Here is a 26,217-nt window from a genome sequence, read left to right on the forward strand (position 1 = left end):
AATGGCAATACACTTAGGTTTGAACTATATGTGTAATTAGCTTAGGTCTAGACTAGATCTAGTCTTTATCTGGGAAAACTATTTTATCTGAGGAAAACCATGAAACCAACAAGATTAGATGACTGGTGACTCTTTTACCTCCATTACAGGGACACACAAGCCTAGCCAGAAAAGTCAGCAAACAAATAAAAGGACCTTCAACTATCAGCGCTCACATGTTCTACGAGCTCAAACATTCTGAATGACCCTGGAGTGTTTATGCACACGCCTGCAAAATTCACTCCCTTCTCATTCTCCACTATCTTACAGACCCACAGAGAGGTACGAGCTTGAAAACAATGTAATGTATAAAATTAATTTCATTTTTACAAGGAAGTATTAAAAGTGGTTTAAAATGTTTAATTCATCCAATTAGACAGTCTGGTTTCTTCCAGTTCCAGTTCCACAGTATAACTTAGGAAGACTAAGTCCACAAGACTAGAGAAAAAATAGACTGTCAGAAATTTCCATCCGAAGGTGTGTGAAGATATTAATATCAGAGGTGTAAAAACAGCATGTTCTTATTTTACTGAAATAAGAATTTGCAGTACAAGTTTACATTTATTACTATTAAGTGATGAAAATTCCGTCATGAACTTCTCACCCTCATGTCATCCCAAACCTGTAAGACCTTCAGGAATACTTTTTGTGTGCAAAGAAAACAAAAATAATGACTCCAACAATTTCTTCTTCTCAGGGCTTGACATTAACTTTTTTGCTCAACAGCCATTGCGGTCAATGGTTTTCCAAACTGACTAGCCACTCAGCATTTTCACTGCCCACAATTTTGTTTGTTTATTTTAAAGTTACTGCATACTAACATGTGTTTTACAGGTCTTTTTTTTTTATTTAAAGGGCATTTTTTCAATAATGTTATGTATAATGTAACAATGCAATAAATAATGGTATGAGCTTGGTGTTTAAAATCAGTTTATTTATAGGGCTACGTGTAGTAAATGCTGCTTCATCTGACAGCACGTGATGGAGATTTTCGACTAACCACAGCATGTTAATCGCATCCGATTATTTGCACAGCCCTAATAATAATATGAAATATTGGAAAAAATGCAAAGATAAGCTACTAGTAGGTGGCAACAACTGACTGTCTTAACGAATGAGTCATTCAGTCATGCCTTCAAATGATTCATTCAAGAATAAAGCAAGTGCCTGTGTCTTAATAAATGAACCACTGAATCATTGACTCAAATGATTAATTCAAAAATCCTAAATTATTCAGTAACGAAACACTGCTGTGTGTTGCTCAAAGATGTGTGACCCTTCTGCTGCCATCTTTGTTTTGAACTATTTTCGTTAACCTAATCAAGCAAAAACAGTCAACACTGACAATATTGTACTAAAGTGTATATTAACTAGGCCTAGTCGTTTGAACGCTTGTATAAAATCAATATCAAATTTGCAATCGTGGTTTTCAGGGAAAACTGCACTCAGCATGTTGTCACATTGGATAACTAGGCAATATGTTATAAATATAAAAACTACATTTTTACCGCAGTATGTTTATTCTGTGTGCAGTTGTGTTCATTTGTGCTGATTTCTTGACGAGATTAGTGTGAACTGGTGTGACCTTGTTACTATCAATACATTATCAATTGCCATTTACACCAAATGTAATAAAATCAGAATCATCCTCACCAAAATTTTAGTGCTTCCCTAATTAGATGTTTTAATCAGATTAGTTGTCCGGTCAGACAAGTTAAATTCTCTTTCACTTGCCCCTTCAAAAAATCCATTTGTCCCAGACAAGCATTAATGTCAAACTCTGTTATAAAATTCAACCCGCCAAAGTGGCCATTGGGACTAATCATGTTACCCGCCTCTGCGTGTTGGAGGGTGTCAATGTCAAGCCTAGCTTCTCTTCCATGTTAGTCTTCAATGCGCATTCACAACCGTACCACAATGCATGCATGGGTATTCCTCTAATTGTAAACAAGGCCCACAACATCCTCATTTTCAGCAGCTCCACACGCATGCGCTGTGTTACTCTTGTGAATACGTGTTGAAGACTGACACGGAAGAGAGGCAATTGTTGAATATGTATGTTATTTTTGTTTTCTTTGCACACAAAAAGTATTCTTACAGCTTCATAAAATTAAGGTTGAACCACTGATATCACATAGACTATTTTAACAATGTCCTTACTGCCTTTCTGGGCCTTGAAACTTTACTTCGCTCATTGCAGGGTCATAAAGCTCTTGGATTTCATCAAAAATATTTTCATTTGTGTTCCGAAGATAGACAAAGGTCTTACGGGTTTGGAACATTATAAGGGTGAGTAATTAATGACAGAATATTCTTTTTTTGGCAATCTTTTTAAAGACTAGTTACTGGTAGACTGATGGTAGCATGGGATCAGAGAGTATTTCAAAGTATAACATTTCTTCTCAGTACACTAAAAACATCAGATAGCACCAGTATGTAAATCATCAGCCTGTACAACCAGCTACTGCTAAAACAACTGCATATCTTCATTCTAAACTTAATCAAAATTTTCCAACATACAAATTTACTGCTTTCAGATGGCAACTATATTTCCAAAAGGATATGATGCAAACATACTGGAATTTGCAGAGGAAGAAAAAGCAACATTATCGCAAATATAAACAATTAAGTAACAAATAAACAACTCTATGAGGGCTGCCATTTCACACAGTGTTGACCGGATATGCTCCTCTGACCCATCTCGTTCCTCTCATTCATTCACTCTCAGAGTAGAGTCATGACCTTACAGCTGATTCCAGGTCAGTTTAATCCTTTTTAATAAATTAGATCATCCCGACGCTGTATTTAATGTATTCTTTTTTTCCCCTTGTCATATGCTCTATTCATTTATTTAATTGTATAATTAATTTAATAAAGCTTTCTAGTTCATCTTCTGGTCTTCCCTCTCTTTCTCTAATGTAAATGTACTGAATGAGAAAACTCTGTTCTGAGGGAAGGGAGGAATACTCAGTGATATCTTTTCCAGCTGGATTAAGTAGAGCTGTCGTCATGGTGAGATCACTAATGTCACGAGAGGTCAAACATCATTGGGACACGCATGGAAGGGAAGAAGAAAGTCCAGAATCTGGGCAATGAGCCACTATATTTGTTCTTGCCAGACTAGCAAGTTTAGTAAAGAATTTTCCAATGTGCTGCAAACACTCCATGACCAATTAGACAGATTTTAAAGCTTCTCTAATCTTGCAAAGCTTATTTTTTGGAACAAAATACAAATATAAGCTTCTCCAGAGTAACAATCAAAATAAAATTTAAAGTGAATTATCAATGAATAGCTGAAACAAGACAAACCCATCACTAACAACTTTCCCCATTTTGACATCTGTGCAATTCCATCCAAACTAAGTAGTGACTTGTTTGTAAGATACCAAGCATGACTAGATTTTGTCCTGTTCTTTTACGAAATCACTGAATAAGATGTGGTCGGAGCAGAGGCATCAGTAGCTTTGTCAATCTTTAGTCCAGAATAACAGTCAGTATCTGGCTACATCACATTATTGTTTGAATCATCACAGATTCAAATTCTAGGAATGTTTCAATGAGTTATAACAGATTTTGCATAGTAAAACTACAGTCTTCATCTGTCTGTCTAAATGACACAATGCATAATTGAATATTTGAAGGATTAAATACAATGCACCTTTGTTACTTCTGTCTAGTGTACAACAGTGAGTATGACTGTTGTCTGATTAAAGGCATAGTTCACCCAAAAATGAAATTTATCCCATTATTTACTCACCCTGCAGGCATCCTAAGGGTATATGACTTCCTTCTTTCAGGCGAATGCAATCAGAATTATTAAAATTATCCTGGCACTTCCAAGATTTAGAATGGCATGGGCAGGTGTTTCTCTTCATCAGTCCAAAACAAGTCCAATAAAGTGCATCCATCCATAATAAAAGGTGCCTCACATGGCTCTGGGGGTTAAATAAAGTCCACCTGTAGTAAATCTATGCATTTTTGTAATAAAAAATATTCATATTTAAAACTTAAAATCACTTTAATCTAGCTTGCGTCAACTGATTGTACATGGAAGCCCTTTCGGAGGTAGGACGTTGGCTTTTTGCATGCACTAGTGAGTCTCGCACAAACCAACGTTTGTTTACAGGAGCAAAGGAAGCAAAGTTTCTCGTGGTTTATAATGAAATCCTCATACATTTGTCTTAACAAATCCTTGTTTTGTACTTCCAATTTGTTACTGGTGCTGTGTTTACCTCTGTCTGTGGCACATTTGCGTTCGTCATTTCTGAGCGGCGCATGCACAACACCAAACTAATACGTCAACCACCTGGAGCTGCTTCCTGGTATGATCAGTTCGCACAAGCTAGATTAAAGTGATTATTACAGTTTAAATATATATATATAGTTTTGTTTTGTTTTGTTTTTTTACAAAAATGCATCGATTCACTACAGGAGGCCTTTATTAACCCCCTGGAATCGTGTGAGGCACTTTTTATTATGAATGGATGCACTTTATTGGACTTGTTTTGGACTGATGACTGATAATGCCATTCTAAAGCTTGGAAGGGCAATGATATTTTTTCATATAATCTGAAAGAATTAAGTCATATATACACCTAGAATGCCTGGAGGGTGAGTAAATTATGGGATACATTTTATTTTTGGTTGAACTACCATGTATAGACGCTGGACAAATCCAAGAGCAATCTTATGTTGGTTTTTGTTTGAGTTTGATTTAAAAATCAAACTTTTAAAATGCATGTAAAGGCACTTGTCATGTAATTTTTGCTTCAGATTAAATCAGTTGTTTAAACTATGTATTTAGGACTAGAAATGTTGGAAACTAAACAATATTGTATAGACAAAAAAAAAAGAGACATCTAAAAAAATCTTCTATTCAGTTCAAAGAAGAAAATCACACAGAGTGAATAAATGATGGCAGAATTTATTTTAGAGTGAACTATTCCTTTAATAAGGATGAATCTAATGTGTAGCCTAATCTGCTCGGCGCATAAATGTAATTCATAAAGCCTGACTGAACCAAATTTCTTCCTTCACAATTACACTGTTAAATAAGCCTACTGTTCTCCTAAAGCAATTTATTTTATAAGTGGATAGTAAATGCAGTTTAGCATGGTAAATTAGTTTAAAAATAACACACACACAACTCAGTTTCTTTTAAAACACTCTCCCTCCATTATCCAAAGGCACAGAATTCTAAAATGCGCAAAAGAAAATATGCTTTTATTTATTAAAATCTGTTTTTCAGTGCATTCCTTGCTAAATCGGTCTCAACCGTCTCAATGTTGGGCAAATTATTAAGGGAAATGAGAGACAGATGAGTGTGAAGATTCTGGTTCTGGAAAGCCTGAAAGCGAAGAACCAAGCACACCTGATGACTGCTGCCAAGCATTTCTGTGGCCTTCAGGTGTTCCATTGCAGGTCCTTGTAGCTGCTGAGGACCTATCTGGTTTCACTTTCCCTGGTGACTGTTTTACGGAGGGTTACAGTTCTCTTTGAAGGTCTGCCCCCTTTTCTGAGGGGGAGCTTTGGTAAAATAACACCAACTAACATCTGAGTCTTTTGTGTGGCCCCAGGTCTTCAAAAAAAGTGCTGATCTTGGATCAGACTCAAAGTCTCAATTTCTAAATTTCTTTTTCAAAGAGATAAAAAAAAACTAAACCAATCAAATCTGGCAAAGGTCTAACAACAATTTTTTTTTTAAATGAGGCTGCTAGAGGTTGGAGATGATGCACTGTATATAAAACTGTTCCATGCAAAGCTGGATTTTCTCCTGCAAATTTGGCGTGAATTGTTGAAGCATGTTTAGTTAAACAGATCACCACACAGATGACTTAGATATTTGTCTCGCTGAGATGCATTAGCTACAGCTGTTTTTCTCATCTCAAACTTTTTTGTCCACACTCATGCCTGAGGACCAAGCATTCCCTTCTCTTCATGGTAGTACACAAGAAACTGAGAAAAATTGGAAAAACCTGGACTAAGTACTTATTTTCTTAAGGTCAGCAATTTACAGACTACATCCCACCTTCTACCCATTAGCTATCAAGGATGTACACAACATCCTGTGACAGTGAACAGTTACAGCAGACTAAAAGCAGAGACTGAAAAACAAAGAGGATAATGTGACACAATAACTTATTAAGAAACTACATGGACTTTCATTTGACAGAAGCACTTGAAAAGCATGGACACACCTCAATGGATTTTGTCAAATATACTTAAGTTTCAGTCAGTCATTTAGTCCTACGGGGAAACAACAAATTAGGTTTGTTTGCTCACCAATGCAATTACAGCCTACACTGTTTTTGACACAGTTATGTACAAATAGTCTGGTCCAAATTATTTGTTACACATTTGTGCAGAATTGACTGACGTAAAATTGACGTTCAATGAGGTTAAGATCACATAAGTAATGTAAAACTTTTGTGTCCATGAACAATAACACCCTAAAAGTAGCACTAGCCTTGTCCCCAATAAAGGGCTTGATGTCATTTCCCTGTTCTCATGAACTAGGCTTGTAAGGGACAATTTCCTGTGTGTCAGGAGTAACAAGATTATTCTTCTGAAAATAAACACCAATTATATTTACACCTACTTTAACATTAACATAGGGGCAACATAGTCACGAATAAATGACCATTCATGGATATAGATGAATAATTGCATATAAAACGATATTGAAAATACTTGGAAAGAACATGTGACAAAAACATTTATGACCTGAGTGACTGTAGCAGGGACAATGAACACAGTCTGGACACGATGGCCTAGAGCGCAATCGACATGCAAATAAAAGACGGTTAAACATGCCGAAAATCTTTACATAGCCTGTGTTATATATCTCAATACCTCAATAAACTGCTTTCATTCATTTTTGAACCCTATATGATTATCGAATGGAGATGTAACGTTGTGTTTTAAAACCAGAACTACATGCTAGCCTACAGGCTCAAAAGGGTGGAGACCAGCAAGCTGACAATATTGTCTCAAGTGATATTCATGTCAAAGCGCAGAGATGGGAGCATAATTACAGTGCGTGAAAATAAAACAACTCCCTTTACCAACGTGGGGTGAAGGGGGCATGAAATTTATGGGCGTTATGAACACACCCTGGATCAAGGCGACATACAGCGTTGAATGAAAACACGTGACGGACTTTTTATTCTGTGGTAAAGTGTTGTTGACGGATAAATGTAACAAGCTGAAATGCTCAAATCCTCAAAATGTCACACTGATTACTGGACCATGCGTTAGCCACAGTGCATGTAGGCTACTCGGCCACACACCCAGAACAACCAGAGGCTTTCTTTGACTCAACTGGAGATGAAGCCAATGTGGATAATCACACGAGCTTATTACAGTTCTACAAACTAACTACCACCTGGTCAGCGAAATTCAATGACTGATGGTGGAGAGCTTTTGTGCACGTGGGAACTGTCCTATTGTCAAATGACTAAGATGAATTCGACCCCTTTCTTTAACACGCTCCATGTCTTTTTGTCCAGGCAATTTCTCATAAGGACAAACAATAACAGCAGACAGTAGCCTATAACTAAGCCAGTTTCTTTAGAATGGGATCTTCCAGCCCTTTCCTAATGTAACCCACTTTAACAGAAGTTAAACCCTATGTATGAGTATCAGACATAAGAACGATGAAATAATAGTAGCCACTTACCCAGCGGCGAAGAGCTCTGCAATTCTTTTATGTAATGCAAACAGCCAATAATTATTTAAAAGAGTGTTAAAGATAAATATCCAACGTTCCTGGTGCTGAACAGTGCGGTATATATAATAAAAAGGCAAATTATTAATTTGCCCAATTCAATCCTTCTAGTCTTCTATTGACACATTTCGGTTTCCTCTCCCATTCTCTCTCCCGGAGAACGGAGATTGCTGCGCGTTCCTCGCGTCCCGTTTCCTGTCCTGCCCAGATTCAGCGCTCGACCAATCAGTCGACCATAGGGAGGTGCGTGGATCCCCCCCTCTCTTCACACAAGAACAGCAGCAGGCCGCTACTGGTGCATAAGGACAACAGGCAGCACATGTGCATGTATTATGGCACTGAACTATAGGCAGTTACAATAATAAAGTGCCATCTGTTTTAGGTAGTCACTCAGGTCTATAAGCTCTGACGCAGTCCAGATTTATACTGCACTGTGAAAGTTTATTAGCCTATGTTGCAAAGTGTTAAATGTATTTTACTTAATTTAAATAAGTAACTGTAGATGACGTTTTTTTTCTTAGTTACATCATGTGGTAAAGAGGTTACAGAACCGCGCAAACTAAAAAGTGAAATGTAAAAGACTGTAACAAACGGAGCATTTCGTTAGTTCGTGAGTTAGTTTTGGAGAACGAAGCGGCCATTGTGAGAAGGTGTAGTAACGTTCTCCCTCCAGCGGACAAAATCATAAATGCAACAGTCGTGGTTTGTTTATTAGCTATACTAAAATGTTGCACCGGTGTATTCTTTGGCACTAAAGCCCGAAATATAAAATATTTTTTTTGTTTTGTTTTTGTTTTGTTTTGTTTGTTCGTCTGTTTGTTTTTTTAAAATGGGCCAGTTTATTGAACCTTTAGGAAAAAATCAAATCGATCAATCAATTAACAAACATACAAGCATGCATATTTGTTTGTTTTTAGTATCATTTTGATACATCAGGCTTTATGGCTCATATAATATACGGAGAATATGGAGCTCATACTTGAAGAGGAAATAGCACCCCGGTTTTTGCCCAATCTGAGCAAAAACATGCAATTTGATGCAGATGCTAATATTTATATTATAAATTGTAAATCTTTAAAACAGTATAACAGACTATGTATATATATATATATATATATATATATAACCAGTCACTCTTTATCTACCAATAATGTCTTAGTAAAATATTTAAATGCTTAGTTTCATGATCAAAGCTCTCTTATTTCAAAATATAATACAATGATGATTAAACAATTAACATTTCTCAAATACTGATGATCATATTTAATATATTTTGTTTTAAAAATTATAATAAAAGGCTTTTATTTGCTATATAGTATAAACTATCAATCCAATGACAGAAGGCTTGTGTGCAACAGGTTTCTCAGCAATGTTTTAATTATGTTGATCATTTAGAAATGAATGTATCAAATATGACAGAGTAGGATTTAAAGCAAAGCTTTTAACAAGTTTAATTATTATTATTATTATTAAGTATAAAATGTTAATGTAATATAATATGTAAACATGTTAAATAAACAACATCAATAATAATAACAATTATTTTAAAAGTACCAATAAATGTTTTCTTCCTAAATAATTATAGAAATGAAGTTATATATTAATATAACTATATTATTTCTACAATTTCAAAAATATAATAATTTATTTATTTTTCACTCTATTTGTTTATTTACTTTATTGTTATGATTTGGTGAAGCACTTGGAGTAAAACCATAGAAAATCCAAATAGGTTTTTTTTTTTTTTTTTTTTTTTTTACATTTTGTTAAAAAAAAATGGTTTTATACAACTGAGACACCTATGTATGCAATTTATTATTTATGACCATTTTTCTACCTTATGTTTTGGTATATTTTTCAACCCTGTTACCGACACAAACATTAGTATACTATAGAGACGATGTAACCTCCCAAAAGTTAAATCACTTAAATGTACCATTATTTTACAAGGGTTTACAAAAAGTATACTTATGCCAAAACATTGCTTAACAATGATACTGTATTTAGAATAATATGCAAATATGTTGGGTTTTAAAAGTGGGTTTTATAAAAGTGGGGTTTTGGACAATATTGGCATGAATCCTTTTTAATTTGTGAAAATTTTGCACTGACAAGACACAACACAATCTACGAAAACAAATTTCGATTCATCAGAATATCCACCATTAGCAGCTATTACAGCTCTGCATAATTTGGGCATCCGAGCTGTCAGTGACTTGATATATTACTCAAAGCCTCCTGAAGGATTGCCCAAAGATGATTTACACTATGCTGATATCGTCCAAAACCACACTTTGCCAGGGGTGTTTCCAAACTTTTGGAGGGCAGTGTAAATGTCTGCTGAAAAAGACAAATCATAGTGAGGAACAGGCCAAAACCTAACCCGTATCAGCATAAATGCTATCTAAATTATTTAAAATAATATTTAATTGACTATTTAAAATTATTTTTTTCTTTATTCTTGTTATTATTTACTTTTTAATTCTTTGTTATTATTATGTTTTTTCAAGGACTTGGAGTAAAACCTTAGTCCAAGGTCCAAAAAGTTTTTATTTTATTTTTATTTTTTTGTACAATTTTATGGTGTGTGGTGGTATGTACAGTCATGTCCATTTGGACAATGACACAATTTTTATATTTTAGCTGTTGACCAAAACATAGGTTACAGTTATATAATGAATATAAAAAGTGCATGCTCTGGGCTTTAATTGAAGGGTAATCCCGTCAAAATTAGAGGAAAGGTCAAAGAATTACAGCTCTTTAATATGTACATCCCCCCTTTTCAAGGACCATAAGTACTTGGACAGTTGACTCAAAAGCTGTTTCATGGACAGTTGTAGGCTATTCCTTCATTTTTTCTACATCAGTTACGCAGGTAAAAGGTCGAGAGTTGATTATAAGTGTGTAATTTGGAAGCTGCATGCAAGTAAAACAGACAATTGTTTGACAATTGCTTTATAAAAAAATGCATCAGAGAGATAGCAGGAACATTAGGAGTGGCCAAATCAACAGTTTGGTACATTCTGAGAAATAAAGAACACACTGGTGAGCTCAGCAACATAAAAAGGCCTGGACATTCACAGAGGACTTCTGGAAAAGCATCCTTTGGATGGCTGAAATTAAGATCAACCTGTACCAGAATGATGGGAAGAAAAAAGTATGGAGAAGGCTTGGAACAGCTCATGATCCAAAGCCTACAACATCATCTGTGAAACATGGTGGAGCAGTGTGATGGCATGAGCATGCATGGCTTCCAGTGGCACTGGGTTACTGCTGTTTTGTGATGATGTGACAGAAGACAGAAGCAGCTGGAAGAATTTTGAAATGTACAGGGATATACTGTCTGCCCAGATTCAGTCAAATGGAGCCAAAGTTGATTGGGTGGCTCTTCATAGTTCAAATGGACGATCACCCAAAATATACAGCAAAAGCAACACAGGAGTTTTTGAAGGTAAAACATTGGAATATTCTGCAATGGCCAAGTCAATCTTCTGATTTCAACTTGATTGAGTATGCATTTCACTTGCTGAAGACAAAACTAAAGGCAGAAAGACAGACAAACAACAACTGAAGTCAGCTGAAGTAACGGCCTGGCAAAGCATCACAAAGGAGGAACCCAGTCTCTGGTGATGCCCATGAGTTACAGACTTAAGGCAGTCATTGTCTGCGAATGATTTTCAATGAAATATTGAAAAAATGAACAGTTTATTTGTCCAATTACTTGTTTTGAGCCTCTAAAAAATGGGGGGTCTGTGTATTAAAGTGGTTGTAATTTCTTAGCATTTTATGTTATATTTTTGTACAACCCCTTGAATTAAAGCTTAAAGTCTGCACTTCAATGTCATCTTGTTTGTATTATTTTAATCTATTCTAGTGGCATACAGAGCTGAAATTATGAAAAGTGTGTCAGTGTCCAAATATATATGTACCTGACTGTGTGTATCTGTGTGTGTGTGTATATATATATATATATATATATATATATATATATATATATATATATATACAGTGGGTACGGAAAGTATTCAGACCCCCTTAAATGTTTTTTTCCTCATTAATGTACACACAGCACCCCATATTGACAGAAAAACACAGAATTATTGACATTTTTGCAGATTTATTAAAAAAGAAAAACTGAAATATATCATGGTCCTAAGTATTCAGACCCTTTGCTGTGACACTCATATATTTAACTCAGGTGTCCATTTCTTCTGATCATCCTTGAGATGGTTCTACACCTTCATTTGAGTCCAGCTGCGTTTGGTTATACTGATTGGACTTGATTAGGAAAGCCATACACCTGTCTATATAAGACCTTACAGCTCACAGTGCATGTCAGAGCAAATGAGAATCATGAGGTCAAAGGAACTACCTGAAGAGCTCAGAGACAGAATTGTGGCAAGGCACAGATCTGGCCAAGGTTACAAAAAATTTCTACTGCACTTAAGGTTCCTAAGAGCACAGTGGCCTCCATAATCCTTAAATGGAAGACGTTTGGGACAACCAGAACCCTTCCTAGAGCTGGCCGTCTGGCACTGTGGCTGAGCTCCAGAGATGCAGTCGGGAGATGGGAGAAAGTTGTAGAAAGTCAACAATCACTGCAGCCCTCCACCAGTCAGGGCTTTATGGCAGATTGGCCCGACGGAAGCCTCTCCTCAGTGCAAGACACATGAAAGCCCGCATGGAGTTTGCTAAAAAACACCTGAAGGACTCCAAGATGGTGAGAAATAAGATTCTCTGGTCTGATGAGACCAAGATAGAACTTTTTGGCCTTAATTCTAAACGGTATGTGTGGAGAAAACCAGGCACTGCTCATCACCTGTCCAATCCAGTCCCAACAGTGAAGCATGGTGGTGGCAGCATCATGCTGTGGGGGTGTTTTTCAACTGCAGGGACAGGACGACTGGTTGCAATCGAGGGAAAGATGAATGCGGCCAAGTACAGGGATATCCTGGATGAAAACCTTCTCCAGAGTGCTCAGGACCTCAGACTGGGCCGAAGGTTTACCTTCCAACAAGACAATGACCCTAAGCACACAGCTAAAAGAACGAAGGAGTGGCTTTACAACAACTCCATAACTGTTCTTGAATGGCCCAGCCAGAGCCCTGACTTAAACCCAATTGAGCATCTCTGGAGAGACCTAAAAATGGCTGTCCACCAACGTTTACCATCCAACCTGACAGAACTGGAGAGGATCTGCAAGGAGGAATGGCAGAGGATCCCCAAATCCAGGTGTGAAAAACTTGTTGCATCTTTCCCAAAAAGGCTGTATTAGATCAAAAGGGTGCTTCTACTAAATACTGAGCAAAGGGTCTGAATACTTAGGACCATGTGATATTTCAGTTTTTCTTTTTTAATAAATCTGCAAAAATGTCAACAATTCTGCATTTTTCTGTCAATATGGGGTGCTGTGTGTGTACAGTAATGAGGAAAAAAAATGAACTTAAATGATTTCAGCAAATGGCTGCAATATAACAGAGTGAAACATTTAAGGGGGTCTGAATACTTTCCGTACCCACTGTATATACACACACACACACACACACACACACACACACTTTCATGAATGAGAGGCTCTGTAAACATGTTATCACGTTTTGTGGTTCTCGCAGGAAGTATGTTTAAGGGGGTGATAGTGCATGTAGGGGTCTGAAACCAGTTCCACTTTTAGGTCTAAATATAAAAACAACCTCAAAACCTCATTATTTGCATGTGTTCTCATCTCATGAATAATATAAGAAGAAACTTGATTAATCTGAATCTTTCTTTCCATCAAGGAAAAAGCATAACGAACAGAGATCATAGTCAGCATCGTGGGTTGACATTGGTTTCAGTGTTCTGTGAATCGGTTGCCATAGAGATCACACAGTTCACTGGCTCTGACGTGCACTCAGATATAGATTAAAAACAGGAAACATGAAACATCAAGACTTACTATAAATCAGCTTAACGGCATTTTCCTTTTCATCACGTGTTAAAGGGAGTCAGTGACTGCCAGAAAATGTCTTAACGCACTTGCAGGTCTTTTTCAATCAAGAGTGTCTGTTATTTAAACTTTGAAGAGTCCTCTTTCCTTTTCATCCTCCTTCTCTCTGTTTCTCTCAAGTACAAGGCCACTTTAACCCTAAATAACCCCCTCCCCACATCAACTCTTCAAACAGACCATTTACTAGAAAACCCCTACAGGGGTCTCCTTCACTACCTCCCCTCGACGAGGAAACACCAGCTACTGTATGATGCCATGAGAATCTGTGACAGACGCACTATATGAAACCTTAACATGCAAATAGCATCAACCACAAAGGGTGCAAGATCAGAATGGAAACTTCCTGTTTGGCTCGTGATGTGTTCTTCTGTTACACCGAAGGTTGAATTTGCCATACTTGCAAAACAGTGCCGAAACGAAAGGCAGCGGCTCTGCCGTTTTCAACAGCATTTTCATTGTGCGAAGCCTTAGAATACAACAGATGGAGATTTTTTGGACATCTGTGACCCTCCTAAGTCTCTGCCTCTTTCATAGCAGCCTGTCTGAAACACATAATATCTGCAAAGGTAAGATCTTCTCTCTTTTTTGTGATTTACTTTAAACACTGGGTAGTGGGTAGTTACTGTTTTTAAGCTAATGTGTTAAGGCTGATTCATATTACATAATTTTAACTGATTACCTGTACATCTTCGATTATTTAACAAAAAGCCTTATTTAGAATGGGACGGAATATGGCCTGGACAAATGGAGCCAATTTTTCAATGCATGGGCTGACAGCCCAAAACAAGCCACTGCAAATGTAAAAGTGAAATACAGTGTTTATATTTGTGTGAGAATCAAGATATCTTCAGTTTGTCGATTTTGGCAAAAACATTTTATGGTTGGAGGTTAGAATTAAAACAAACATAGTAAGTTTTAATTCTGATATGAAATCTCAGGAGAAATAAAGTCAAAATGTGTATATATTATGTTGAAATGATGAAATGTAAAGTTACAAGATACCATAAAACTGTTTGTTTGTTTACATCCTGGCAAGTGTGTGGGATGACAGGAATGTCTGAAATGCCCTTAATGGTCAAACATAAATATATAATCATATATAATAGAAAATTAAAAACTCTATAATATACGGATAATATTTATAATGTGTAAATGCATACAAGTGGCAAAAGAATTCAAGAAAATTTACATCTTGGTGCCGGTGTATAAATCAAAATCAAAATCTGGTTTGTTAACTGAAATATTTTGCAGTCAGACTCATTTAAAATCAACTTTACCACAAACATCTAATTTGCGAAGCTGCAAAGTACAATAGAGTACATGAACGGTGGCATTATGCAACAAATATTACATTTTGCAACAACTTGACATGTTTGGCACTGACATTCTGACAGTTGAAAATGAAATGCTGAGGCAGTTAATCATTCTGCAAAAGGGTGATTCAGTCCTTCCTTTTTTTTTTTTTTCCAAAGCGAAGTTCAAAGCAAATTTGTTCAAAGAAACTTAGTCTCTATGACAACATTTCTCCACTTACAGGCAAAGGTTAACATTTGTGAAATTAAGAAACTGTTTTTCAGCTGATCAGTATTCTGGCATTTAACCTTTTTTTTTTTTTAACTTGTTTTTTAATTTTTATTGTCATGATTTTGGTATGAGAATACAATTTTACATTAAGTTACCACCAAGACCACCAAGAATTAAAACGACAACACGCCCAATTTACTGATCCAGAATAACATTTTAAAAAGAAGAAGAAGAAGAGGATATACTTTGGTGGCCTATAAATGAGTGGGTTTTGTGAGCTGCATATCTACTTCTGCAAAAAAAAAAAAAAGTCATATTTTAAAAGATAAAACCTAAACCCAGTGTATTAAGCAGTTCTAAGATGTTACTGATGTTTTATCTCCTTTACACCGCAGGTTTTCTACCACCAGTTCAACATGTGGCATTGAACAGCAGTGTTACAGTACCCTGCCCTTTACTCAGTGCTCCAGAAATGGTCTTCAAATTTTATAAAGGCTCAGAGAATATTTGTGTTATCAGTATAATCAACATTAATAATACATTCAGCTGCAATAATAACAACAGCCCGTGGAAAGATTCCCCTGTCTGCCTGAGTTTCAAAGTCAATGATACGGATAACAGTACCAGTTTTATCCTGGACAGAGTTACACTGAACACTACAGCTCTGTACACTTGTGAGGCTGAGAGACTCTTTCCTCCTCCATTTCGGAAAGTGGAGCACACACCACAAACTATTGTGTTTGTTGAAGGTATGTTATGGTTGTTACATAACATTGTCATTGTCAAAAGGAATATATAGAGAATTAAAATAATTGGCAATGTGATTAGCAATTTGTTTGTAATGCAAAGTCTTCATTATTTGTGCTCTGGTTAATGTACAGTTAGAAGTCACATTTTGCATTGCTCTTTTTTTCTGTGTGTGTGTGTGTGTGGTTTAGGTAATCTCTACTTTGTAGAGACAAAATGTCAAAATTTTGTGTAATAATACTCCAAATTTTTGATCTTGTGACATTTTTTTAATGTGATGGTTATGTTTAGGGTTAAGGTTAGGGGTTAGAATAATTTGTATAGTATAAACAATTCAACATGTGTGTTTCAACAGGGAGACCAGTTAAACAGCGTGTCATCTGTCAACATGTCAATCACCTGGTTTTTTGGGTGTCGCTTGGAATCTTGGCCATATATGGGCTGGTAATGACTTGCACCGTTTTCATTCTGCGGGTAAATACTTCTATTTACATTAAGAAAAAGCGCCATTCAACATAGCATATTCTATAATTTAAATCAATGTACAGTTAAAGTTTACATCCCCCTTTCAGAATTTGCAAAATGTTAATTATTTTATCAAAATAAGAGGGATAATACAAAATGCATTCTATTTTTTTTATTTAGTACTGACCTGAATAAGATATTTCACATAAAAGATGTTTATATAGAGAGAAAATAATAGTTGAATTTATAAAAATGACCCTGTTCAAAAGTTTGTATCCCCTTGATTCTTAATACTGTGTTGTTACCTGAACTATCCACAGCTGGTTTTTGTTTTTGTTTAGTGATAGTTGTTCATGAGTCCTTTGTTTGTCCTGAACAGTTAAACTTCTTCATAACAATCCTTCAGGTCCCACAAATTGTTTGGATTTTCAGCATATTTGTGTATTTGAACAACAATTACTGTATGATTGTGAGATGAGAGGACAACTGAGGGACTCATATGCAACTATTACAGAAGGTTCAAATGCTTACTGATGCTTCAGAAGGAAAAACAATGCATTTAGAGCTTTCTGTAATATTGTACAGTTAATGTTGGAAAGGGTTCAAATACACAACAATGCTGAAAAACCAAATAATTTGTAGGGACCTGAAGGATTTTTCTGAAGAACAGTAAGCAGTTTAACTGCTCAGGACAAACAAGGGACTCATAAACAACTATCACTAAAAAAGTGAGAATACAGTATTAAGAATCAATTAGATTAGATAAGCTTTCCATTTGACTGACATCTCATGAAAAATTATGCAGATGTAAGACCTCTTATTATAATCTTGGTTATCAATGCTGCGTTGTTATATTATATTACAATAAATCCCAATTATATTATTGAATTATATTATATTAAAGTTTTTACAGCATCATTTGCCAACAAATATTTATTTATTTATAAACTGATTTCAACTTTTTAAATCTTTGAATGTTGACTAACTGATATGTTGCACATGGTTGATAATTGTATTTTTGATGTCTTTCTCATGTCTGCACATCAGTTCAAGTTGAATCAAATTGATACTCCCTTCAAGGACAGAGAATGCAGACGGAAATGGCAGGGCGTTCAACATCCAACCTTTCAGGGCTTTCACAAAGACACTGTAGTATGAGACAACATTAAGAAAACTCTGCCAAGAACAACTACTAAAAAAAAAAATAACATCAGACAGGCATGTGTTAAAATGGGCATACTGCATTCTGAGAAAAATCAAACTACATTTACATTTTTTCACAGTTTTATATTTTCATTTAACCCACTATTAAATGTAGCCAAAATGTTATTTAGTATCTCTATGTGTTACCTATTTTTTTCCCAAACATTTATTTAGAAATAAACAAAACAACATTTTCCCTTTTTGATACTGTATGCACATATGTTTGCCTGTCTGACAGGAGTCCTACTGTATAGACTTATATAGACTTGTATAAATAAAGCAAATTGTATGCTAAACCAAACCTGCACGATGAATTACTATATTCACTTCAACATTCTCAGGCTGTGAACCACTTTTCTTTTCAAGAACATCTCCAAAAGGAGGTTTTGCTGTTTTCAGCTATTTTTTTCCCCAAGGTCTTTCTCGCTCTCTCTCTCTGTCTCACACACACACTGGAAACAGACAGTGTGAGTAAGACAAGCTCTGCGGTTAAGAGTTCTGAACCTCTTACTGGTATGCCTGAAGCAGCTTTTATTTTCTCTTTCTGTCTTTCCTCTACCTTCTCACTCTTTCTGATGACCAACAAGCAATAACACAGGATATCCTCTAGAGGGAGACGCAAGACTTACATTACATTAACCAAGAGCCGCTAGAATCTGAAAGGCACTGCTAACTGTTAACTCCAAGGGAGTGTGTTACTCTTGTAATTCTCCCTCCCTTTCTATAATCACCCCACCCTCTGTGCTAACACTCCTAAAGAACTGTCTACCCACGCTGCTCACTCATCAGAGCTACAGCGAGGTTTCCACCGACTACAGTTTCACGCGCACAGGCATTCTCTCACAGACGCGCGCGCAGATGCGGGCAATGGGTGCACAGAATATTTTAGCGCATATTAATATACAAGCTCTACATACGTTTAATTAATGGCACAACGTATAAGCCTTTATTAAAAAATACAATAATAAGTAGTTTTAATTATATACTCCTACCAGTTTTCAATGGATTTACAGAAAATGAATGAAACTCAGATCCCGTTTTGGGAATGTTCAAGAACTCCAGGCAATTCCAGCGTGAACAGCTCTGCCTTGGAAGTTAACGCCACCTGTAGTAATGCGTCAGTTATCCAGAAATTCAAACCCACGCGACCAAAAGGTAAGAAAAAACAATCAATGTAAACGTTATATTGTCTTGTTTATCTGTTGCACCTTTTTCACAGATAAATTAATAGTCGTTGTGACGGTATAAAACATCATGTTAAACAACATGAAACGCATGATACGTTCAGCCTTTGCAGATGGAACAAAATAGTTTTTCAAAAGTAAAAATGATTCATTATTTATATACTTTAGCTATAACAGCGTGCCTGAGCATTAATTATGAAATCATACATTCCCAAAGCAACTGCGCCTCAGCAAACACTACTGCACACAGACGCATTAAAAATAAACTTCAGCAGCTTGTTTTTCAGTATGTTGTGAGTTTATTGATTTAAAATGCTCATTAAGATCGGTGGTTATTTTCTTGTAATAGTACAGCAGAATATTTAATATATTCACGATATTAAATATAATGATAACATTATTTTTTTAACAGTATTTCAAAAACTATGTCAAAGGTAATGGTTAGTATAATTAAACCCCAAGGATGCTCTTTGCATTTTTCAGCTCACATCATTATCTTTGAACATGCAAATGTAGTGTTTACCTCATTACGTGAACAAACAACCAGGGATAAATGTGTTCACTAGTTAATATATATTCAGAATCACAAACTTGTGATTGATTTGTGGGCATTAGAATGATTATCCTATTTCTAAATAATTTTGTTTTAAATCTGTTTTTGCAAGGCTGTGAATCAGACTGACACAAGTTAGGGGGAGTGTTAGTTTGGTAGCTGGTTAAATGTAAGGTCCTTCAGGGCAGGCTATAAAACTGTGGCCAATAATTTCATCTGTTCATTTCAAAACATCTGTAATTTAAGATTACAGCTTTGACACTGATGAACCTAATAAAACCTCCCAGCTGGGAGAAAATTAACTGCATTAGATTTTATGCACAAACACCCTAGCAGTGTCTTACCTCTGATTACAAAACTACTAAAGCATTCCAGTCATCTTTTTATATTTTAGCAATCCACACATTTTATAGATCCACATACCAGTGTCTCACTCAATCAGGTGGTTCTGCTGTTTGAAAAAGGTGGCTATAGATTATCTAGTTTTAGCTTTCTCATTTGAGAGAGTTCTGATGTGTTCATTTACAGTGTAAATGATGAAAGACGGTGGCATACACTTGGCAAGACTGTGATTTATACATGAGCATAACTGTGGAGCAGGAGTACAAATTATAAGCCTTTCTTAAAATAAGTGAAATCACACGTCACGTCCTTTCCTTTTTTCTTTCCTTTTTCTATTTTAGCAATCCACAAATTTTATAGATCCACATACCGGTGACTCACTCAATCAGGTGGTTTTGCTTTTTGAAAAAGGTGAGGAGATTATGTTGTTTTAGCTTTTTCATTTGGGAGTGCTCTGATGTGTTCAATTACAGTGTAAATGATGAAAGAAGGTGGCATACACTTAGCAAGACTGTGGTTTGTGCATGAGCATAACTGTAGAACAGGAGTACAAAGTATGCCTTTATTAAAATATACTCTAAGTGCAATATCGTGAATAGGTAATTGTAAACCAGATGTACAGAAAATGAATAAAACTCAGATCCCATTTGGGAATGTTCAAGAACTCCAGACAATTCCAGTGTGAACAGCTCTGCGTTAGAAGTTAACGCAATGCGTCAATAATTCAAAAATTCAAACCACATCTGTAATTTGAGATATCTGGCTTTGACACTTAATAAAACCTCCCAGCTGGGAAAATTTAACTGCATTTTATTTCATTGTTTGTGCACAAACACCCTAGCAGTGTCTTACCTCTGATTACAGAACTGCTACAGCATTCGAGTCAACTTTTTCTATTTTAGCAATCCACACATTTATGTGTGAATTGCTAAAATCCACACGGGTGACTCACTCAATCAGGTGGTTCTGCTGTTTGAAAAAGGTGGCTATAGATTATCTAGTTTTAGCTTTCTCATTTGAGAGTGTTCTGATGTGTTCATTTACAGTGTAAATGATGAAAGAAGGTGGCATACACTTGGCAAGACTGTGATTAGTGCATGAACATAACTGTGAAACAGAAGATAGTAGGTTTTAAACAAATTCTTAAAGCAATCATAAATCACATTTTATTACAGACAATGTGAAGTATGTTGAATTGAATTATCTTTTTTGCAACATCTTTGCAACACACATTTTATACAATTGGTATTCTACCAATTGTTGTCCCAACAGGGTTATTTGAATGTACATTAGGTTGCTCCAGTTCTATAATTTCCATGTTTGATCATTATGTATATATAGTAATGAAACATGGCAATTATAGGATTGAAACTCACTAAATACATACAGACTCTTTGACTAAAGAAATCCCACTCTGGGTTAAGCACAAGGGTTCAAGTTGTTGCCGTTTAGCATGGCCCCATTTGGTAGATGATGCAACTAACCATCTGGCTACAAAGAGCATCTTACTCCATTGGCATTCATTCAGAAATATTAGTGTATTCTGATGAAATATTTTTTGTAAACAATATTTGTGCTTGATTTTGTCCAAAGAGTCTTTAAAGTGTAAAGAAACCTGCCACAGCTTGTATAGTCAAAACATCTATATAAAAAAGCCAAAAAACCATAGAATAAGCTCACCTAATTACATCTAAACAATTGACCCCATCATGCAACTGGCCATCTAAATAAATAAATACATCTCTCTATGTGCACACACACACATGCACACACTTTTGGAAAGGAAAACAGCATGCATTTAGGAGAAGGGAGGAGCTGAGGAAAGCAGAGCCCTAGGAAATAAGACAAACGATGGCGATTGGTAATGACATCATGTAGAGTGTGGGTTGAACAGTAGGTGGGGATATTTGACAACTGCTTTTAGTGGGCACTAGCAATACAAGCCCAAAAAACTGCAACCCACGACTAATTTACAAGCAACTGTATAGAAAAAAAACAAGCTACTTGAAATTAAAGGACACAGCATTGCATGTTCTGCCATTAGCTTTGCTTTGACGCCATGTCATTTTCCTGCAGCTCTAGAGTCAGCAGTCACATGGCATTTGTGGCTCATGTGATTGGCTCAAAATGATTGGCAGCAGAATTGTGGCGTTTAACCTGACCGATATCAAATTGCATACTTCTATAGGTTTTCTGCACTAACCGGTGAAGAGACATTGGGATAAATGGCAGTGCTAATGCATAGCTAGTTTATGTTGATGTGGATCATTCAATATAGTTATTTTAATATCACAGAGGTCTGTATAAGTGTGTTTTACCTATTTCTATACAGTTGCGATGACAATGCATTAGTATAGAGGTATGATTCTTTGAATAGACTGCTCTAGAAATGAGGAGACCCCGCTTTATGTGTTTTCCATGTGAAAATAATGCTTTTCTCAGTAGATATCTTTTTAAATTACCAATTGAAAGGTTCTGGCATCTCCTGCCAACTACCTGATGGAGTGTGAAGTGTGGCATTTTGGGATAAACCACTTGATGTTTTTTAGGAGGAGCCCACATATCTCTATCATTACATCTAAGAGCAGTTATTTTAGGGTGCTTGTGCTAACTGACAATTTGAAAACACAAAACCATATGGGAGTTGGAGTTTCTGCTGGATTCCCTATCCCAACCTTTCTTGCGCACTTATGACATCTCTGCTTAATTGGCGTTGCAGTATGAATAAATTATGTGGTAATATGGTTTGACTGCCGATGGCTTTAAATAGTTGTTGATGATGTAAGGTGATGCTAATAGCTCTTATCTCTGTTGACTGTTAAGGTCCATATACAATATGAAGCAACAATAATAGAGCTAATTACAGGAACCCTTTCATATGCAAGACTGAAGTGTTGACAAATTAAAATGTCTCCTGTTGTAATTTGTAGCTGCCTTGATAAGAATTTATTGGCTGAACAGGATATTATACATTTAGCGAACAAACAAATAAATCACATGGGTTAAATAAAGAAGTGTTTCTGTGGACAGTTATTACGTTTTATAGTGTTAACTGTGGTGTAGTGGAAATTAGATCATTCTTTACCACGTGAGAAAAAAAACATCACTATCTGCATTGACGTAATGGTTGGATGCTTAAACTGTGTTGCTGTGTTTTCCTTGGCACTGAAATTGAACAGAAGCTTTTAACATTAGACTTTGGCACTGTGCCTGAATAAAATGGCTTTAATTTTTAATTGGCTTCAAATTACAGCAAATCCTTTTACCCAGTCTAATTATGTGACATTCTAAAAATCACAGACTTACTGACTCCCATTGACTAATTTTAATTTATTCATCAAATTAATAAGGAGCCATTCATAACACTGGCACAAGCAATGCCTGTAGATAATTTCCATACAAGACTTCATGAAGAAAGCAGCTGAACTGACCAATGAATAAAACATCATAAAGCTCAATTATTAAAATACACACAGAACATCAGTGCTTGCAGGGTCATACATGCTGAAGAATACTTATTCAAACTTTATTCTAGGGAAGGGTAAGCCCTCAATTGCAGATGCAGATGTTTTTTTTTTTGTTTTAGATTCAAAATCAAAACAAAAAGGAGAGTATGTAATAAACAGAAGGTGTGCAGACCAATCAGTATCTGACTTGAAGCAGTACATGGTGGTTAGAAATTTTCTCTGACTTGAGATGGTGCCGATGCCACGTCACTGTGACTTACGCCATCAGAGAACTGCAAGAGCGTTCGGCTTTTAACGCAGTTTTTCCAGAGTGGATGCACAACTATTTCACAATTATCCAAACTCACTGATAACAACGGTCATGTATAGGGGAGAGTGGGGTAAGTTGAGCCAGTGGGTAAGTTGACCCACCCCCCTGTATCTTGAAAACTGTACACTTTTACTGTAATGTGAGCATGTATTGTGGAATTACACATCATTTCTACCAGACTGCGAAAAAGGAGAAACACATGGGAGGAGTGGAAGGCACCCATTTGCTTTAAAAACTGTTTTTGGCTGTTACATCAAAGCTAATTTATCCAAGTCCAAAAATATTTATGATGCATATAGGTGATTTAGCAACATTGAGCCAGCATTTTAACATACCTCACCATAAGGCACTTATGTTTATCATATTTACATACATATCATTTGAAATTTATTTGATAGGGACAGTGCACCAAACCCTTCTCTGAAGATGTTTTTCATCACATTATAATCAGATATATCTTTCCACCTGTAGTCCCTAATGGCCTGTTCGACATTGCAGAAAGTGTACAATGCCAAGAATCTTTCGACTTAAATATTTATTAGTTTCAGTGACATTTATTCCTTCATTCTTATTGAGTTTTTATTTAATTTTACTCAATAAACTCTCTGTTTAATCTTTTTGGAAAGGTTACAACTTTGATGTTCAATATATTGTTTCAGAAATGCAAACAATTAAACATTGAAATGTAAACTTCATTTGGTTGGTTTTATGTTGTTTAAGTTTTTAAGAGAAGAAATGTGACTGTTTGTAAAAGGAAATTTGATTATTAAATTAATTTTTAAAAGAGGTAAATTATCTTTAAAATTTAATATGGATTTAAATCAGATTTAGTCAGACAGTCAGTTTACACCTAGATAGTGCATCTTACCCACTGACGTGGGTCACCTTAGCCCTAATGGGACAAATTGAGCTGTGTCAGGGGTGCGTGCAGGAGTAGACGAGACGATAGATGATATATACAAAATACAATATATTTAATATAAATCTCCAAATGGAACAAGGCAGGAACATTCACACACATCTAATATCACAAAAGGACCGACAGGGAACTGAACTCAAAGACAGACTAATTAATAAACACAGGTGACACAGATGACTAATAATTACAAGGACAGGTGCAGGGAATCACAAAGACGAAGGGCTAAACCAAATGACAGATCAACGGGGGGAAGACAAATGGGAAAAACCAATGACAAGACAGACAGAACTGTGACAAGCTGTGGGAACACTTTTTTTAATAAAAAGTCATATTTTTAGATACATCCCAGCAGGCACACAATATCATAAGACATTGATATTTAAACTTCGATTATGACATCGAGTGACCAAAATGCAATGTTTAATGTCAACGTTAATTTGACGTCAACTGACATTAATATTTTGTTGTTTTCAGGTTGTGTAACCAAAATACAATGTTAAGTCAATGTCAAATTGACGTCAAATACTGATTTAAATTTTCATTCTCAACCAAAATGCAAAATCTGTCCAGCTTTGGGGACCTGATGTTATATTGACATCCGGTGCCTGCTGGGATTATGATAATTTAAAATGATAAGAAACATCCTGAAATTACTATAGATACTTTCATTGTACTTCTACCTCATTTTCCCTTATATTGAGGACCAAGTAAAAACTGGCTCATCAGACCCCCCTCTCCCCTATTTCCTGTTTATTCTGACAACTTTCCCACTAATGCTCACAAATCCATCTTTTTATAAAAGTAAAAATTATTTTCATGTAAACTTATTTTACATAACACGGGCAGCCGTGGCCTAATGGTTAGAGAGTCGGACTTGTAACCCAAAGGTTGCAGGTTCGAGTCTCATGTCCGGCAGGGATTGTAGGTGGGGGGAGTGAATGTACAGCACTCTCTCCACTCTCAATACCACGACTGAGGTGAGTCCCTTGAGCAAGGCACCGATCCCCCAACTGCTCCCCGGGCGCCGCAGCAATGGCTGCCCACTGCTCCGGGTGTGTGTTCACGGTGTGTGTGTGTGTGTGTGTGTGTGTGTGTTCACTACTGTATGTGTGCACTTGGATGGGTTAAATGCAGAGCACAAATTCCTAGTATGGGTCACCATACTTGGCCTCACTTCACCTCCTTTCCTTTCCTTATATTATGTCATGTTTATTAAAATAAAACTATAAAAATATAGACCCCATTTTATTGGTATTTAAATAGTATAGATTTAAGTATAACTTTATTCTGTAAAAGTGTTTCTGTTGCTACATGAAAATGTCTGAAACATGACAAATATTCTGATAAAGTATGCAGCCATTGCACAAGCATCACTACAGGAACCGATTGGTTACATTCAGCTTGAGCCGAAGTTGAACACACTTAGAATCATACATGACCAAAGCCATGGTATTACACCAGACATGTCAATACAAGAGCACATGGCCAGTGAACACAATCCCATGCAATGTGTTCCTTAACAAAAACGGCATCCTATCCTATAACCATTCATCAATGGAAAGCTTATTTATATAAATCTCAATTTAAAAAATGGACCCTTATGACTGGTTTTGTGGTCCAGGATTTCTATATTGCCTAAAATATCTAAATTTTGACTTTGTTTTTTGCTGTTTTCATACTTGCTGAAGGTAATGCTTGAAAAGTTTGACCAAAAACATGCAGGCATTATACATAATCGACCTATCATGGCAC

At 36.0% G+C, this 26,217-nt stretch overlaps 3 protein-coding genes across 3 annotated transcripts in view; 2 read left to right on the forward strand and 1 right to left on the reverse strand.

The window, feature by feature from the left end:
* Window positions 1-7,906, reverse strand: part of raph1b (Ras association (RalGDS/AF-6) and pleckstrin homology domains 1b) — a 78,211-nt gene extending 70,305 nt beyond the window's left edge. Inside the window, exon 1 of the mRNA XM_073842615.1 lies at window positions 7,718-7,906. The gene's annotated coding sequence lies outside the window, so the exon portion shown is untranslated. The remainder of the gene's footprint in view (window positions 1-7,717) is intronic.
* Window positions 7,907-14,173: 6,267 nt separating this feature from the next.
* On the forward strand, window positions 14,174-17,936 carry LOC141337378 (uncharacterized). Its single transcript, XM_073843191.1, has 4 exons — window positions 14,174-14,317; window positions 15,671-16,024; window positions 16,378-16,496; window positions 17,535-17,936. Exons 1-4 carry the CDS (start codon window positions 14,233-14,235, stop codon window positions 17,643-17,645), a joined length of 669 nt encoding a protein of 222 aa, XP_073699292.1. The 5' UTR covers window positions 14,174-14,232; the 3' UTR covers window positions 17,646-17,936.
* A 556-nt stretch (window positions 17,937-18,492) lies between these two features.
* Window positions 18,493-26,217, forward strand: part of cckbra (cholecystokinin B receptor a) — a 61,349-nt gene continuing 53,624 nt past the window's right edge. Inside the window, exon 1 of the mRNA XM_073842618.1 lies at window positions 18,493-18,845. Within this exon, the coding sequence (XP_073698719.1) occupies window positions 18,692-18,845 (154 nt within the window). The 5' untranslated portion in view covers window positions 18,493-18,691. The remainder of the gene's footprint in view (window positions 18,846-26,217) is intronic.

The sequence above is a fragment of the Garra rufa genome, chromosome 6, assembly GCF_049309525.1.
Source record: "Garra rufa chromosome 6, GarRuf1.0, whole genome shotgun sequence".
NCBI classification, from domain to species: Eukaryota; Metazoa; Chordata; class Actinopteri; order Cypriniformes; family Cyprinidae; genus Garra; species Garra rufa.

Excerpts from the sequence above, each read along its gene's own strand:
- LOC141337378 (XM_073843191.1), top strand. The coding sequence starts at position 14,233 with ATGGAGATTTTTTGGACATCTGTGACCCTCCTAAGTCTCTGCCTCTTT. Across the intron at positions 14,318-15,670 it reads AACACATAATATCTGCAAAG|GTTTTCTACCACCAGTTCAA; the intron begins GTAAGATCTTCT and ends TTTACACCGCAG. Across the intron at positions 16,497-17,534 it reads GCACCGTTTTCATTCTGCGG|TTCAAGTTGAATCAAATTGA; the intron begins GTAAATACTTCT and ends TCTGCACATCAG.